At 48.0% G+C, this 18,662-nt stretch overlaps 1 protein-coding gene across 2 annotated transcripts in view; it reads right to left on the reverse strand.

The window, feature by feature from the left end:
- The window catches only part of LOC144498727 (CUGBP Elav-like family member 1), a 42,485-nt gene extending 28,061 nt beyond the window's left edge, over positions 1-14,424 (reverse strand). The window contains exons 1-2 of one of the 2 annotated variants that reach the window (XM_078220300.1): positions 11,880-14,424; positions 9,236-9,421 (exon numbers count right to left, since the gene is read on the reverse strand). In XM_078220300.1, the coding sequence (XP_078076426.1) occupies positions 9,236-9,421; positions 11,880-11,949 (256 nt within the window). In that variant the 5' untranslated portion in view covers positions 11,950-14,424. The remainder of the gene's footprint in view (positions 1-9,235; positions 9,422-11,879) is intronic. The other variant, XM_078220299.1, reaches the window with a different exon arrangement.
- Positions 14,425-18,662: the final 4,238 nt, after the last annotated feature.

Below are 18,662 nucleotides of genomic sequence, written 5' to 3' on the forward strand. Positions count from 1 at the left end.
AAGTGCAATATCTCACACTTGTCTGCGTTAAATTCCATTTGCCATTTTTCAGCCCATTTTTCTAGTTGGTCCAAATCCCTCTGCAAGCTTTGAAAACCTTCCTCACTGTCCACTACACCTCCAATCTTTGTATCATCAGCAAACTTGCTGATCCAACTTACCACATTATCATCCAGATCATTGATATAGATGACAAACAACAATAGACCCAACACCGATCCCTGCGGCACACCACTAGTCACAGGCCTCCACTCAGAAGCAATCCTCCACAACCACTCTCTGGCTTCTTCCATTGAGCCAGTGTCTTATCCAATTTACTACCTCCCCATGTATACCTAGCGACTGAACCTTCCTAACTAACCTCCCATGAGGGACCTTGTCAAAGACCTTGCTGAAATCCAGGTAGACAACATCCACTGCCTTCCCTTCATCCACTTTCCTGGTAACCTCCTCGAAAAACTCTAATAGATTGGTCAAACATGACCTACCACGCACAAAGCCATGTTGACTCTCCCTAATAAGTCCCTGTCTATCCAAATATTTGTAGATCCTATCCCTTATCACACCTTCCAATAACTTGCCCACCACCGACGTCAAACTTACTGGCCTATAATTTCCCGGATTTCTTTTGGAACCTTTTTTAAACAACGGAACAACATGAGCCAGCCTCCAATCATCCGGCACCTCCCCCGTGAATACTGACATTTTAAATATGTCTGCCAGGGCCCCTGCAAGTTCAACACTAGCTGTAACGGACGTCATTAACCCTGGACCGAACCCGCTCATGATTAACCCCGTACTGAGCCCCACTCCTCATTAACCCCGTACCGAACTCCGCATGTCATTAACTTCATATCATACCGTGCTCGTAATTAACCCCTTCCCAAAACCCACTCGTGATTAACCCCGTTCCGGACCCCGCTTGTGATTAATCCCGTACCGACCCCGCTTGTGATTAATCCCATACCAGACAACGGCCGTGATTAACTCCGTAACGAACAATGCTCGTGATTAACCCCGTACAGAACACCGCTCGTGACTAACCCTGTACCAAACCCCGCTTGTGATTAATCTTGTACCGAACCCTGCTCGTGATTAGCTCGGCACCAAACCCCGCTTGTCATTAACCCCGGACCAAACCCCACTCATGATTAACCCTGTACCGGACAGCACTTGTGATTAACTCCCGTAACAAACCCCGCTCGTGATTAACCCCGTATCGAAACCCGCACGTCATTAGCCCTGTACCGAAACTCGGACGTCATTAACCCCGTACCGAACCCCACTCGTGATTAACCCCGCACGTCATTAGCCCAGTACTGAACCCTGCTCGTGATTAACCCCGTACCGAAAACCACACGTGATTAAACCGTGCCGAACTCTGCTCGTGATTAATCGCGTACCGAACGCTGCTCGTCATTAACACCGTACAGAACCCCGCTCGTGATTAACCCCGTACCGAATGCCGCACATGATTAACCCCGTTCCAAACCCCCCTCGTGATTAACCCCGTTGTAAACCCACTTCTCATTAACCCCGTAGCGAACCCTGCATCTTCATTAACCCCATACCGAATGCCACTCATGATTAACCCTGTTCCGAACCGTGCTCGTGATTAACCCTGTACCAAACCCCCCGTTGATTAACCCCGCACCGGACAATGCTCGCGATTAACCCCGTACCAAACCCTGTTCGTGATTAGCCCGGTACCAAACCCTGTTCGTGATTAGCCCGGTACCAAACCCCGCTCGTGATTAACTTTGCACCGAACACTGCTCGTTATTAACCCATACAGAGCCCCACTCGTCATTAACCCCATACCAAATCCTGCTCGTGATTAACCCTGTACCAGACAGCGCTCGTGATTAACTCCGTAACGAACAATATTTGTGATTAACCCCGTGCCGAACCCTGCTCATGGTTAACCTGAACCGAACCGCGCGCGATATTAACCCTGTACTGAACCCCGCTCATGATTAACCCCATACCGAACACCGTTCGTGATTAACCCCATACTGAACCCGCATGTGATTAACCACGTACCAAACCCCGCCCATGATTAACCCCACTTGTATTGAACCCTGCATGTCATTAATCCCGTACTGAACCTCGCTCGTCATTAACCCTGCACCGAACTGCGCTCGTCATTAACCCCGTACTGAACCTCGCTCGTCATTAACCCTGCACCGAACTGCGCTCGTCATTAATCCCGTACTGAACCTCGCTCGTCATTAACCCTGCACCGAACTGCGCTCGTCATTAATCCCGTACTGAACGCCGCTCATGATTAACCCTGTACCGAACTCCGCTCCTCATTAACCCCGTATCAAACCCTGCTCGTCATTAACCCTATACCAAACCCCGCTCGTCATTAACCCCGTACCGAAGTCTGCTCGTGATTAACCCCATACCGAACACCGCTCCTCAATAACCCCATACTGAACTCTGCTCGTGATTAGCCCTGAACCGATTACTGCTCCTCATTAACCCCGTACCGAACTCCGCTGGTGATAAACCCCATACCGAACCCCGCAGCTCATTAACCCTGTACCGAACCCCGCTCATGATTAACCCCGTACCGAACCCCATGTGATTAACCCCGTGCCGAACACCGCTCGTGATTAACCAAGTCGCGAACCCCGCTCGTGATTAACCCTGTAACAAACCCCGCTTGTAAGAATAAAGAAAGAATAATACAGCACAGGAACAGGCCCTTCGGCCCTCCAGGCCCGCGCCGCTCCCTGGTCCAAACTAGACCATTCTTTTGTATCCCTCCATTCCCACTGCGTTCATGTGGCTTTCCAGATAAGTCTTAAACGTTCCCAGTGTGTCCGCCTCCACCACCTTGCCCGGCAGCGCATTCCAGGCCCCCACCACCCTCTGTGTAAAATACGTCCTTCTGATATCTGTGTTAAACCTTCCCCCCCTCACCTTGAACCTATGACCCCTCGTGAACGTAACCACCGACCTGGGAAAAAGCTTCCCACCGTTCACCCTATCTATGCCTTTCATAATTTTATACACCTCTATTAGGTCACCCCTCATCCTCCGTCTTTCCAGTGAGAACAACCCCAGTTTATCCAATCTCTCCTCATAACTAAGCCCCTCCATACCAGGCAACATCCGGGTAAACCTCCTCTGCACTCTCTCGAAAGCCTCCACGTCCTTCTGGTAGTGTGGCGACCAGAACTGGACGCAGTATTCCAAATGCGGCCGAACCAACGTTCTATACAACCGCAACATCAGACCCCAACTTTTATACTCTATGCCCCGTCTTATAAAGGCAAGCATGCCATATGGGGCGGCACGGTAGCACAGTGGTTAGCACTGCTGCTTCACAGCTCCAGGGACCTGGGTTCGATTCCCGGCTTGGGTCACTGTCTGTGTGGAGTTTGCACATTCTCCTCGTGTCTGCGTGGGTTTCCTCCGGGTGCTCCGGTTTCCTCCCACAGTCCAAAGATGTGCGGGTTAGGTTGATTGGCCAGGTTAAAAAAAAAAATTGCCCCTTAGAGTCCTGAGATGTGTAGGTTAGAGGGATTAGCGGGTAAATATGTGGGGGTAGAGCCTGGTGGGGTTGTGGTCGGTGCAGACTCGATGGGCCGAATGGCCTCCTTCTGCACTGTAGGGTTTCTATGATTCTATGATATGCCTTATTCACTAACTTCTCCACCTGTGACGTCATCTTCAAGGATCTGTGGACTTGCACACCCAGATCCCTCTGCATATCTACACCCTTTATGGTTCTGCCATTTATCGTACAGCTCCCCCCTACGTTAGTTCTACCAAAATGCATCACTTCGCATTTATCTGGATTGAACGCCATCTGCCATTTCTTTGCCCAAATTTCCAGCCTATCTATATCCTTCTGTAGCCTCTGACAATGTTCCTCACTGTCTGCAAGTCCAGCCATTTTCATGTCGTCTGCAAACTTATTGATCACCCCAGTTACACCTTCTTCCAGATCGTTTATATAAATCACAAACAGCAGAGGTCCCAATACAGAGCCCTGCGGAACACCACTAGTCATGATGTGGAGATGCCGGCGTTGGACTGGGGTGAACACAGTAAGAAGTCTCACACACCAGGTTAAAGTCCAACAGGTTTATTTGGTAGCAAATACCATAAGCTTTCGGAGCGCTGCTCCTTCGTCAGATGGAGGAGCGCTCCATCTGACGAAGGAGCAGCGCTCCAAAAGCTTATGGTATTTGCTACCAAATAAACCTGCTGGACTTTAACCTGGTGTTGTGAGACTTCTTACTGTGAACACCACTAGTCACAGGCATCCAGCCGGAAAAAGACCCTTCCACTACCACCCTCTGTCTTCTGTGACTAAGCCAGTTCTCCACCCATCTAGCCACCTCCCCCTTTATCCCATGAGATCCAACCTTTTGCACCAACTTACCATGAGGGACTTTGTCAAACGCTTTACTAAAGTCCATATAGACGACATCCATGGCCCTTGCCTCGTCAATCATTCTAGTCACTTCTTCAAAAAACTCCACCAGGTTAGTGAGGCATGACCACCCTCTCACAAAACCATGCTGACTATCGTTAATGAATTTATTCCTTTCTAAATGCGCATACATCCTATCTCTAAGAATCTTCTCCAACAACTTCCCCACCACGGACGTCAAGCTCACTGAACCATGCACGTCAATAAATCTGTACCGAGCCCCGCTCATGATTAACCCAGAACCGAATGACACTCGCCATTAACCCCGTACCAAACCCCGCTCATCATTAACCTCATACCGAAGCTTGCTCGTGATTAACCCCATACCGTAACGCACACTTCATTAACCTCATTGTGCAAGTCCACAGATCCTTGAAGGTGACGTCACAGGTGGAGAAGGTAGTGAATGAGGCATATGGCATGCTTGCCTTTATAGAACGGGGCATAGAGTATAAAAGTTGGGGTCTGATGATGCAGCTGTATAGAACGCTGGTTCGGCCGCATTTGGAATACTGCGCCCAGTTCTGGTCGCCACACTACCAGAAGGACGTGGAGGCTTTAGAGAGAGTGCAGAGGAGGTTTACCAGGATGTTGCCTGGTATGGAAGGACTTAGTTATGAGGAGAGATTGGGTAAACTGGGGTTGTTCTCCCTGGAAAGATGGAGGATGAGGGGTGACCTAATAGAGGTGTATAAAATTATGAAAGGCATAGATAGGGTGAACGGTGGGAAGCTTTTTCCCAGATCGGTGGTGACGTTCACTAGGGGTCATAGGTTCAAGGTGAGGGGGGGGGGGAGGTTTAACACGGATATCAGAAGGACGTATTTTACACAGAGGGTGGTGGGGGCCTGGAATGCGCTGGCGGGCAAGGCGGTGGAGGCGGACACACTGGGAACGTTTAAGACTTATCTAGATAGCCACATGAACGGAGTGGGAATGGAGGGATACAAAAGAATGGTCTAGTTTGGACCAGGGAGCGGCGCGGGCTTGGAGGGCCGATGGGCCTGTTCCTGTGCTGCATTGTTCTTTGTTCTTTAACCCCTGTACCAAATGACACTCGAGATTAACCCCATTCCAAACCTCCTCGTGATTAACCTGGTACCGGAACCCGCTCATGATTAACCCCGTTCCGAACACCCCACGTCATTAACCCCGTACCGAACCCCGCTCATGATTATCCCTGTACCGAACTGCGCTCATCATTAATCCCGTACCAAACCCCGCTCGTCATTAACCCCATATCGAACCCCGCTCGTCATTAATCCCGTACCAAACCCCGCTCGTCATTAACCCCTTATTGAACCCCACTTGTCATTAACCCCATATCGAACCCGCTCGTCATTAACCCCGTACCAAACCCCCTCGTGATTTACCCTGTACCAAACCCCGCTAGTCATTAACCCCAAACCGAAACTTGCTCGTCATTAATCCCGTACCGAACCCTTCTCGTGATTAACCCTGTACTGAGCTCTGCTCGTGATTTGCCCCGTACCGAACTCCGCTCGTCATTAACCCTGTACTGAATCCCGCACCCCATTAACCCCGTACTGAACCCCGCTCGTGATTATCCCTGTACCAAACTGCGCTCGTCATTAATCCTGTACCAAACCCCGCTCGTCATTAACCCCATATCGAACCCCGCTCGTCATTAATCCCATATCGAACCCCGCTCGTCATTAACCCTGTACCAAACCCCCTCGTGATTAACCCTGTACCAAACCCCGCTAATCATTAACCCCAAACTGAAATTCGCTCATCATTAATCCCGTACCGAACCCTTCTCGTGATTAACCCTGTACCAAACCCCGCTAGTCATTAACCCCAAACCGAAATTCGCTCGTCATTAATCCCGTACCGAACCCTTCTCGTGATTAACCCTGTACTGAGCTCCGCTCGTGATTAGCCCCATACCGAACTCCGCTTGTCATTAACCCCGTACCGAACCTCGCTCTTCATTAACCCCATACCAAACCTCACTCGTGATTAACCCTGTACCGAACCACGCTCGTGATTAACCCCGCACCTCATGAACCCCTTATCGAACACCGCTCGTGACTAACCCCACACTGAATCCGCTCGTGATTAACCCTGTAGCGAACCTTGCTCAAGATTAACCCCGAGCAAACACCGCTTGTCCCAAACGCTGCACGTCATTAAACCCGTACTGAACCTTGCTTGTCATTAACCCTGCACCGAACTGCGCTCGTCATTAATCGCACACTGAACGGCGCTCATGATTGACCCTGTACTGAACCCCGCTCGTCATTAACCCCGTACCAAACCGCGCTCCTGATTAACCTGTACCGAATTCTGCACGTCATTAACCCCATACCAAGCCCCGCTAATCATTAGCCCTGTACAGAACAACGGTTGTGATTAACCCCGTACTGAAACTCGCACGTCATTAACCCCGTACTGAACCCCGCTCGTGATTAAACTGTACCGAACTCTGCATGTCATTCATCCCGTACCGAACCCCGCTCCTCATTAACCCCATACAGAATCCCACTCGTGATTAACCCCGTAGTGAACCCGGCTCGTGATTAACCCAGTACCAAAACTCGCTCGTGATTAACCCCATACAAAATCCCACTCGTTATTAACCCGGTACTGAACTCCGCTCATGATTAACCCCGTACCAAACACTGTTCGTGATTAACCCCGCACCGAACTCCACATCTCATTAACCCCGTACCAAACCCTGCTCATCATTAACCCCGTACCGAACCCTGCTCATCATTAACCCCGTACCAAACCCTGCTCATCATTAACCCCGTACCAAACCCTGCTCATCATTAACCCCGTACCAAACCCCGCACATCATTAACCCCGTACCAAACCCCGCACATCATTGACCCCGTACCAAACCCTGCTCATCATTAACCCCGTACCAAACCCCGCACATCATTAACCCCGTACCGAACCCCGCACATCATTAACCCCGTACCGAACCCTGCTCATCATTAACCCCGTACCAAACCCTGCTCATCATTAACCCCGTACCAAACCCCGCACATCATTAACCCCGTACCGAACCCTGCTCATCATTAACCCCGTACCAAACCCTGCTCATCATTAACCCCGTACCAAACCCTGCTCATCATTGACCCCGTACCAAACCCTGCTCATCATTAACCCGTACCAAACCCCGCACATCATTAACCCCGTACCAAACCCCGCACATCATTAACCCCGTACCAAACCCCGCACATCATTAACCCCATACCAAACCCCGCTCATCATTAACCCCGTACCAAACCCTGCTCATCATTAACCCCGTACCAAAGCCTGCTCATCATTAACCCCGTACCAAACCCTGCTCATCATTAACCCCGTACCAAACCCTGCTCATCATTGACCCCGTACTGAACCCCACGCGTCATTATCCCCATACCGAACCCCGCTCCTCATTAGCTCCATACTGAACCTCGCTCGTGATTTAACCCCGTACCGAACCCTGCACGTCATTAACCCTGTAGAGAATCCAACTTCTGATTAACCCCATACAGAATCCCACTCCTGATTAACCCCGTCGCGAACCCTGCTCGTCATTGACCCCGTACCGAACTCCGCACGTCATTAATGCTGCACCGAACCCTGCACGTCATTGACCCCGTACCGAACTCCGCACGTCATTAATGCTGCACCGAACCCTGCACGTCATTGACCTCGTACCGAACTCCGCACGTCATTAATGCTGCACCGAACCCTGCACGTCATTGACCCCGTACCGAACTCCGCACGTCATTAATGCTGCACCGAACCCTGCACGTCATTGACCCCGTACCGAACTCCGCACGTCATTAATGCTGCACCGAACCCCGCTCGTCATTGACCCCGTACCGAACTCCGCACGTCATTAATGCTGCACCGAACCCTGCACGTCATTGACCCCGTACCGAACTCCGCACGTCATTAATGCTGCACCGAACCCTGCACGTCATTGACCCCGTACCGAACTCCGCACGTCATTAATGCTGCACCGAACCCTGCACGTCATTGACCCCGTACCGAACTCCGCACGTCATTAATGCTGCACCGAACCCTGCACGTCATTGACCTCGTACCGAACTCCGCACGTCATTAATGCTGCACCGAACCCTGCACGTCATTGACCCCGTACCGAACTCCGCACGTCATTAATGCTGCACCGAACCCTGCACGTCATTGACCCCGTACCGAACTCCGCACGTCATTAATGCTGCACCGAACCCTGCACGTCATTGACCCCGTACCGAACTCCGCACGTCATTAATGCTGCACCGAACCCTGCACGTCATTAGCCCCGTACCGAAACCCGCTCCTCATTAACCCCGTCCTGAACCTCGCTCGTGATTATCCCCATACCGAACCCCGCGCATTTTTAACCCTGTAGAGAATCCAACTCGTGATTAACCCCATACAGAATCCCACTCGTGATTAACCCCGTAGCGAACCCGGCTCCTGATTAACCCAGTACCAAAACCCGCTCGTGATTAACCCCATACAGAATCCCACTCATTATTAACCCCGTACTGAACTCCACTCATGATTAACCCCGCACCAAACCCCGCTCGTCATTAACCTCGTACCAAACCCCGCAAGTGATTAACCCCGAACCGAACCCCACTCCTGATTAACCCGAACCGAATCCCACTCATGATTAACCCTGTAACAAACCCCACTCGTATCGAACCCTGCTCTTGATTAACCGTGTACCGAACCCTGGTCACACTGAACCCCAGTCCAGAGCTTGGTGATCATTGAGCCGGAGCTCGGAGGACTGGTGCCGTTCATTCTTACCTTCTTTCTGACTTCCTGCTGCACTCAGACTCTGCTGGTTAAGAAGACTCTGGTTATAGAGGGAGGGGAGTGCTGCAGCTGCATATTGCTGAATCCCCGAGTATGCCTGAGTCAGAGCATCCATTGCACTGCCTGTACCATTCGATAGACTCCCACTCCCCAGGCCTCCATTTAAAGCTGCCATACCTGGGGACAGATTTGACCAAAGTCACATTTCATAACAACATTCAGTATTCACTATACAAGCCAATAATTAAAATGAGCAGACAGTACCTGACCTACACCTAGGTGAAAGCCTAAAGTCAAGTCAAGTATACCCTCAGTAGACTAGGGACAGACTTCCACTCCCCAAACCCCCCCCCCCCCCGACTCCCCTGTCCCCCCAATTTCCTTAAGCCCCCTCCACTCCCCTTCCCAACCTCCCTCCACTTCCCTCCCACAACCCCCTTGACTCAAACTAAACCCCTACTCCCCAACCCGCCTCCAGTCTCCTCCCCAAACTTGCCTCCACCAACCCCCTCGTCTTAAACTATCCCTACTCCCTAACCTTCCCTCCACTCCCCTCCCCAATCCACCCTCCTGTCCCCCCAAACATCCCCTCCTGCAACCCCCCCTCCCCCAACTCCCACATTCACACCTCCTTCCACTCCCCTCCCTCACAAACCCCCTCCAACCCCACCCCCCATTCCCTCCTCCCCCTCAAACTCTCCTCACCAGCCTGGGGCTGATTCGTACCACAAGCTCCCCAAAATGGAGCCTGCCAGACGGCAGCTTGGCCTAATCCAACCCAAAGAATCATCATTAAACCCCTCCACTCCCAGTCTGGAGCCCGAGTGGCCAGTCCAGAACCCAATCGAGACGTAATATATTCTGTAATAATCATACCTGTTCTTTCCTCATTTCCTTCGACAGAAAACATTATGAATTTGGCCTATTCTGCTGCACAAGGAGCTCCATTTTGAAGTGTTGTGTGGTGCTGATTAGGAACAGTCAGCATGGCTTTGTGACCGGAAAATCACGTCTCACAAATTTGATTGAGTTTTTTGAAGGGGTAACTAAGAAGGTAGATGAGGGCAGTGCAGTTGATGCTGTCTACATGGACTTTGATGTGGAGATGCCGGCGTTGGATTGGGGTAAGCACAGTAAGAAGTCTCACAACACCAGGTTAAAGTCCAACAGGTTTATTTGGCAGCACTAGCTTTCGGAGCCCCAAGCCCCTTCTTCAGGTGAGTGAGGGCTCGTGTTCACAAACAGGGCATATAAAGACACAAACTCAATTTACAAGGTAATAGGTGGAATGCGAGTCTTTACAGGCAATCAAGTCTTAAAGGTACAGACAATGTGAGTGGAGAGAGGGTTAAGCACAGGTTAAAGAGATGTGTATTGTCTCCAGCCAGGACAGTTAGGGAGATTTTGCAAGCCCAGGACTTTAGCAAGGCCTTTGACAAGGTACCGCATGGTAGGTTGTTGCATAAGGTTAAATCTCACGGTATCCAGGGTGAGGTAGCTAAATGGATACAAAATTGGCTTGACGACAAGAGGGTTGTTTCTCAAACTGGAGACCTGTGACCAGCGGTGTGCCTCACGGATCGCTGCTCGGTCCACTGTTATTTGTTATTCATATTAATGATTTTGGATGAGAATATCGGAGGCATGGTTAGTAAGTTTGCAGATGACACCAAGATTGGTGGCATAGTGGACAGTGAAGAAGGTTATCTCGGATTGCAATGGGATCTTGATCAATTGGGCCAGTGGGCTGATGATAAATGCGAGGCGATGCATTTTGGTAGTTTGAACCAGGGCAGGACTTACTCAGTTAATGGTAGGGCGTTGGGGAGAGTTTCAGAACAATGAGATCTAGGGGTACAGGTTCATAGCTCCTTGAAAGTGGAATCACAGGTGGACAGAGTGGTGAAGAAGGCATTCAGAATGCTTGGTTTCATTGGTCAGAACATTGAATACAGGAGTTGGGACGTCTTGTTGAAGTTGTACAAGACATTGGTAAGGCCACACTTGGAATACTGTGTACAGTTCTGGTTATAGAAAGGATATTATTAAACGAGAAAGAGTGCAGAAGAGATTTACTAGGATGCTACCGAGACTTGATGGTTTGAGTTATAAGTAGAAGCTGGATAGACTGGGACTTTTTTCTCTGGAATGTAGTAGGCTGAGGCGTGATCTTATAGAGGTCTATAAAATAATGAGGGGCATAGATCAGCTCAATCGTCAATATTTTTTCCCAAAGGTAGGGGAGTCTAAAACTCGAGGGCATAGGTTTAAGGTGAGAGGGGAGAGATACAAAAGAGGGGCAGTTTTTTCATACAGAGGGTGGTGAGTGTTTGGAACAAGCTGCCAGAGGTAGTAGTAGAGGCGGGTTCAATTTTGTCTTTTAAAAAGCGTTTCGACAGTTACATGGGTAAGATGGGTATATAGGGATATGGGCCAAATGCGGGCAATTGGGACTAGCTTTGGTGTTTCAAAAAAAAAGAGCGGCATGGACAAGTTTGGCCGAAGGGCCTGTTTCCATGCTGTAAACCTCTATGACTCTATGCTGATCAAACTCTCAATATAAATGCATGTTGTTTCTGCTATGACTGCTAACTCAGACCGTTTCTGAACATTATAAGAACAGAGCGCCCTTCACCTGCTAAAGAGCTGACGTTGAGGCCGCCTGATGCCCCTGCCAGTGTCTGCAGTGCTCCCAGTGATGCCATTGGATTCACTGAGGAGGAATTTGTTTGGCTGCTGCTTGAAGAACCTGCATTGGAAGAAAGTGATAACCAACTAGCACACTGATCTGTTTTGAATTATCCCAACACACTGTTCAAATGTGTGTAAAGTAACCTGTAAACATCAATGACCACACACACCAACAACAAATGGAATATATGTGGAGGGGGGAAAAACAGGAGTAGGAAACAGATGTAATTCAGTATTTATATTATACCAGGATCTACCAGTGAGGAAGCTGGGAATGGAAAACAAAGACATTGCTGGAGAATGTAAATACAGCGTGACATACCTCCCTGGGTCAGCTCCATTATAAGTCTCAACATAAGAATATTTATAATGGGAGAAATTAGCCCAAGTATGACAAGGTGTGCATGCAAATAAGGTTTTCAATGTCATAACAATATAATCTGTACAGTGATATTTTATGCACAATTTTCACATGATCTTAACATTACCTAAATGCATAGAGAGGGCTGAAGTTTGGGCAATGTGTCGATGCACATAATGCAGATTACTGGCTGTGAACAATGTGTAGATACTTGGTGTCCTATCATGACCTGGAGGAACAGCAGATTGTGCTCTTTGGTGCTCTTCCACTAAGTGGAACTGGCTCTTTGTCACTGCACCGGTGACAGGTTAATGCCTTCAAGTGACCGCTGGTTATGGTCAGTGCTTTGGTCCTCCTGGTCTGAGCTGGTTCATACACAGAGGGGGCTTGGCATGTTGTCACTCAATTGCACAATCAAAGAATCAATTAGAGGAGGGTGTGGTGAGGCACCAGTCACATGGCGGCACGGTAGCACAGTGGTTCGCACTGCTGCTTCACAGCTCCAGGGACCTGGGTTCGATTCCCGGCTTGGGTCACTGTCTGTGTGGAGTTTGCACATTCTCCTCGTGTCTGCGTGGGTTTCCTCCGGGTGCTCTGGTTTCCTCCCACAGTCCAAAGATGTGCGGGTTAGGTTGATTGGCCATGCTAAAAATTGCCCTTAGTGTCCTGAGATGCGTAGGTTAGAGGGATTAGTGGGTCAATATGTAGGGATATGGGGATAGGGCCTGGGTGGGATTGTGGTCGGTGCAGACTCGATGGGCCGAATGGCCTCTTTCTGTACATGTAGGGTTTCTATGATTTCTATGAGTGTAGGAATCAGCGAGAGAGAAAGGAAAACAGGTGTCAGATCACCAGAGGTTGAGTGCAGACACTATCTCTGCACCCAGTGGGATACATGAACAGGGTAACAGAAGAGCTGATTTGACCCTGTTTGTCAACAGATTAAAATAGCATTAATGGACAGCAAAGAACAGGATGGGCAACAAATGAACAGGATAGGACAGAATTAAAGAGGGATTTATTTGATGGATAACAAGAACGATGATGGCGATTAAAAAGACATTTAATGGGGCTCTAAGAAAAAAATACACATTTTAGGTGGTAGCTACGGATGTAGGAACAAAGATTTTTTTAAAAGAAGAGATAAGATCGGCATTAATGGACATATGAAAGCCAACAACACTGTTTGAATTTGGGACAATTCTGATATAGGAAAAATGCGCTGTTAGCAAGTTACCTAAACAATTATGCCATTTAAGACAAAAAACGAGTAATCAAAATAGGTTACTGCCTGGAATCAAATAGAAAGGTTTGATTTCTGTTTCAAAGACGTTATGAAGCAAACTAAATAGGATTAAGTAATTGAGGGAAGAAGACAGAAACTGGAAGTTAAACAGCAAATGGGAATTGGGATATTGAATGCAATTTAATTAATTGGAATATTTTGATTTGGCACTGATGTATACTCTAGCGAACGGGAAGTATGGATGGACTAGTAAATTGATAGCTTTCTCTTGGTGATATTTATGTCCTTGTCTATGTTTTTTAAGAGAACAGAATTTGATACTCTGAACCAAGGCATCTGGATCATATGTGGAGAGATGAGCAAAGACTTCAAAATCTTTTGATAAGATTGCCTGAGAGTCAAGAAGGTGTTGGCATGATATTGAGGCACTGCATAAGTGTGCAGATGAATTACGTACTAAGTAACGGATATGTAGCAAACCAGTCCAAATAGACCCATTCAAGGGTTTGGAAGTGCTTGCATTAATACATTTAAGAATAGGTATCAGACATGTACACTACCTGACAAACAACATGGCATGAAACGGTAAATGGGACCAAAATGATTGAAGCACTGACACATACTCCATTGAGAAACAAATTTCAAGACAACTGGGACAGAATTAAATACATCAGTACCTGCCAAGAAGAGGAGCAAAATGATAGTGAAAGAATAAATAATTCGGATGGGAACAATTAATGACCTAGTAGCAAATAAACTTAGTAAGGAATATGCATAAGATGGATAAAGATAAATGGAGAACAAAGAACAACAAAGAAAAGTACAGCACAGGAACAAGTCCTTCGGCCCTCCAAACCTACGACGATCATGATGCCTGCTTAAACGAAAGCCGTATGCACTTACGGAGTCTGTATCCTTCTTATTCATATATTTGTCACGATGGTGCCTGCTCCCACCACGCACTCCCCGGGCAGTGCGTTCCAGACATTCACCATCCTCTGTGTAAAAAACTTGCCTCTAAACTTTTCCCACGCACCTTAACCCTATGTCCCCGAGTACTTGACTTTTCTACCCCAGAAAAGAGCATCTGACTGTCCTCTCTGTCCATGCCACTCAATTTTGTAAACCTCTATCAGCTCACCCCATAACCTCCGTCGTTCCAGTGAGAACAAACCGAGTTTATCCAACCTCTTCTCATAGCAAATACCCTCCAGACCAGGCAACATCCTGGTAAACCTCTTCTATACCTTCTCCAAAGCATCCACATCCTTCTGGTAGTGTGGCGACCAGAATTGTACACAATATTCGAAATGAGGCCTGACTAAGGTTCTGTACAACTGCAGCATGACCTGCAAATTTTTATACTCAATGGCCCGACCGATGAAGGCAAACATGCCGTATGCTTTCTTGACCACCTTATCCACTTGCATTGCCACTTTCAGTGATTGGTGGACATGTGCACCCAGATCTCTCTGCCTGTCAATACTCCTAAAGGTTCTACCATTTACTGTAGGATAGAACTGGAGGATATTTTAAGTCCATGCATGATGTTATTTGGAATGATATTCAGTGAGGTGATCTGCAGGTGGGGAGTGTCAGGTAGAAAGGAGCATCAATCAAATCATTCAAGAGCTCACATTCAAGTTAATAATAATTGAATTTAAAACAAATCATGGGAAGAGGAACATAAGAACTAGGAGCAGGAGTAGGCCATCTGGCCCCTCGGGCCTGCTCCGTCATTCAATAAGATCACGGCTGATCTTTTTGTGGACTCAGCTCCACTTATCCGCCCGCTCACCATAGCCCTTAATTCCTTTACTGTTCAATAATTTATCTATCCTTGCCTTAAAAACATTCAATGAGGACGTAGAGGCTTTAGAGAGTGTGCAGAGAAGGTTTACCAGGATGTTGCCTGGTATGGAGGGTCTTAGTTATGAGGAGAGATTGGGTAAACTGGGCTTGTTCTCCCTGGAAAGACGGAGAATGAGGGGAGACCTAATAGAGGTGTACAAAATTATGAAGGGCATAGATAGGGTGAACAGTGGGAAGCTTTTTCCCAGGTCGGAGGTGACGATCACGAGGGGTCACGGGCTCAAGCTGAGAGGGGCGAGGTATAACTCAGATATCAGAGGGACGTTTTTTACAGAGAGTGGTGGGGGCCTGGAAAGCGCTGCCAAGTAGGGTGGTGGAGGCAGACACACTGGCATCGTTTAAGACTTACCTGGATAGTCACATGAGCAGTCTGGGAATGGAGGGATACAAACGAATGGTCCAGTTGGACCAATGAGCGGCGCATGCTTGGAGGGCCGAAGGGCCTGTTTCCTGTGCTGTGCTGTTCTTTGAGGTAGCCTCAACTGCTTCACTGGGCAGGGAATTCCACAGATTCACAACCCTTTGTGTGAAGAAGTTCCTCCTCAACTCAGTCCTAAATCTGCTTCTCCTTATTTTGAGGCTATGCCCCCTAGTTCTAGTTTCACTCGCCATTGGAAACAACTTCCCTGCTTCTATCTTATCTATTCCCTTCATAATCTTATATATTTCTATAAGATCTCCCCTCATCCTTCTGAATTCCAATGAGTATAGCCCCAGTCTACTCAGTCTCTCCTCATAAGCCAACCCTCTCAACTCTGGAATCAACCTAGTGAATCTCCTCTGCACCCACTCCAGTGCCAGTATATCCTTTCTCAAGTAAGGAGACCAAAACTGTACACAGAACTCCAGATATGGCCTCACCAGCACCTTATACAGCTGCAACATAACCTCGCTGTTTTTAAACTCCGTCCCTCTAGCAATAAAGGACAAAATTCCATTTGCCTTCTTAATTACCTTCTGCACCTGCAAACCAACTCCTTGAGATTCCTGCACAAGGACACCCAGGTCCCTCTGCACAGCAGCATGCTGCATTTTTTACCATTTAAATAATAATCCATTTTGCTGTTATTCCTACCAAAATGGATAACCTCACATTTACCAACAATGTACTCCATCTGCCAGATCCTCGCCAACTCACTTAGATTATCTAGATCCCTTTGCAGACTTTCAACGTCCTCTGCACACTTTGCTCTGCCACCCATCTTAGTGTCATCTGCGAATTTTGACACATTACACTTGGTCCCCAACTCCAAATCGTCTGTGTAAATCGTAAACAATTGTGGTCCCAATCCCTGAGGCATACCACTAGTCACTGATCGCCAACCAGAAAAACACCCATTTACCCCCACTCTTTGCTTTCTGTTCGTTAACCAATCCTCCATCCATGCTAATACATTACCCGTAACACCGTGCACCTTTATCTTATGTAGCAGCCTTTGGTGCGGCACCTTGTCAAATGCCTTCTGGAATTTAGTCAAATGCCTTCTGGAAGCTGGAGTCTAACAAAAAGTGGATTTTCTTGTTGAACAGATCACCCCACTCAAAGGCTAGAGAAAATAAAAAGTGATTGAAAATAAAAATGAGACAAGAGTGGAAAGAGTGGGAGGCATCCTCAGATAGTGAACGAGTGTGGAGGAAAAAAGGGAATGTGGTCACCCAAGAAGCATCAGAAGACTCTTACGGGGGATTTATCATGAGACACAGCATACCAGACGGAACAATATGTTTGATTTAATGGACCGGTGTTGAAGGTGGAAGGAAATGGGAAGAGAAACGGCACAATTTTGCCAGTGATGTGTTACATGTGCCCAGTATAACCCTGGAAAAGTAATAAAAATAAAATGACATCACCAGCCTTGTCCCAGAGGACCTTGGGAACAGATACAGATTAATGTTACAAGTCCACTGCCCCCATTAAAATGAAAGTGATATTTTGAGTAATTATGGATCAATTCATTAGGTGGGTTCCCCTCACAAGAGATTCATAGAATTCCTACTATGCAGAAGGAGGCCAGTCGGTCCATCAAGCCTCACTGACAACAATCCCACCCAGACCCTATACCCGGAACCTCACGTATTTATCTTGCTAGTCCCATATAGAGAACTGGTCACACTGCAGGCTCAGATTCCGCAGGCAGGAAGGGAATGGGTGACCACCAGACAGAGCAAGAGAGATAGGCAGGTAGTGCAAGAATCTCCTATGGCCATTCCCCTGCAAAACAGATATACCGTTTTGAATGACCACTCAGGGGAAAGCAGCAGTAGCCAAACGTGTTGTACCACGGTTGGTTCTGCTGCAGAGGGGAGGGGTAAAAAGTGTGCCAGTGCAATAGTTACAGGGGATTCAATTGTAAGCGGAATAGACAGGCATTTCTGTGGCTGCAAATGAGATTCCAGGATGGTATGTTGCCTCCCTGGTGCAAGGGTCAAGGATGTCTCAGAGCAGGTACAGGACATTCTGGAGGGGGAGGGTGAACATAAGAACTAGGAGCAGGAGTAGGCCATCTGGCCCCTCAAGCCTGCTCCGCCATTCAATAAGATCATGGCTGATCTTTTTGTGGACTCAGCTCCACTTACCCGCCCGCTCACCATAACCCTTAATTCCTTTACTGTTCAAAAATTTATCTATCCTTGCCTTAAAAACATTCAATGAGGTAGCCTCAACTGTTTCACTGGGCAGGGAATTCCACAGATTCACAACCCTTTGTGTGAAGAAGTTCCTCCTCAACTCAGTCCTAAATCTGCTTCCCCTTATTTTGAGGCTATGCCCCCTAGTTCTAGTTTCACCCGCCATTGGAAACAACTTGCATGCTTCTATCTTATCTATTCCCTTTATAATTTTATATGTTTCTATAAGATCTCCCCTCATTCTTCTGAATTCCAATGAGTATAGCCCCAGTCTACTCAGTCTCTCCTCATAAGCCAACCCTCTCAACTCCGGAATCAACCTAGTGAATCTCCTCTGCACCCCCTCCACCCTACCTAAGAATAGCCAGTGATCGTGGTACACATCGGTACAAACGACATAGGTTAAAAAAAGGGATGAGGTCCTAAAAGCAGAATACAGGGAGCGAGGAAGATAGTTAAGAAATCGGACCTCAAAGTTAGTGATCTCAGGATTACGACCGGTGACACGCGCTAGTCAGAGTAGAAATGACAGGATATATCGGACGAATACGTGGCTGAAGAGATGGTGTCAGGGGAGGGTTTCAGATTCCAGGGGTATAGGGACCGGTTCAGGGAAGGTC

The sequence above is a fragment of the Mustelus asterias genome, chromosome 9 (genome assembly GCF_964213995.1).
Source record: "Mustelus asterias chromosome 9, sMusAst1.hap1.1, whole genome shotgun sequence".
Lineage (NCBI taxonomy): Eukaryota > Metazoa > Chordata > Chondrichthyes > Carcharhiniformes > Triakidae > Mustelus > Mustelus asterias.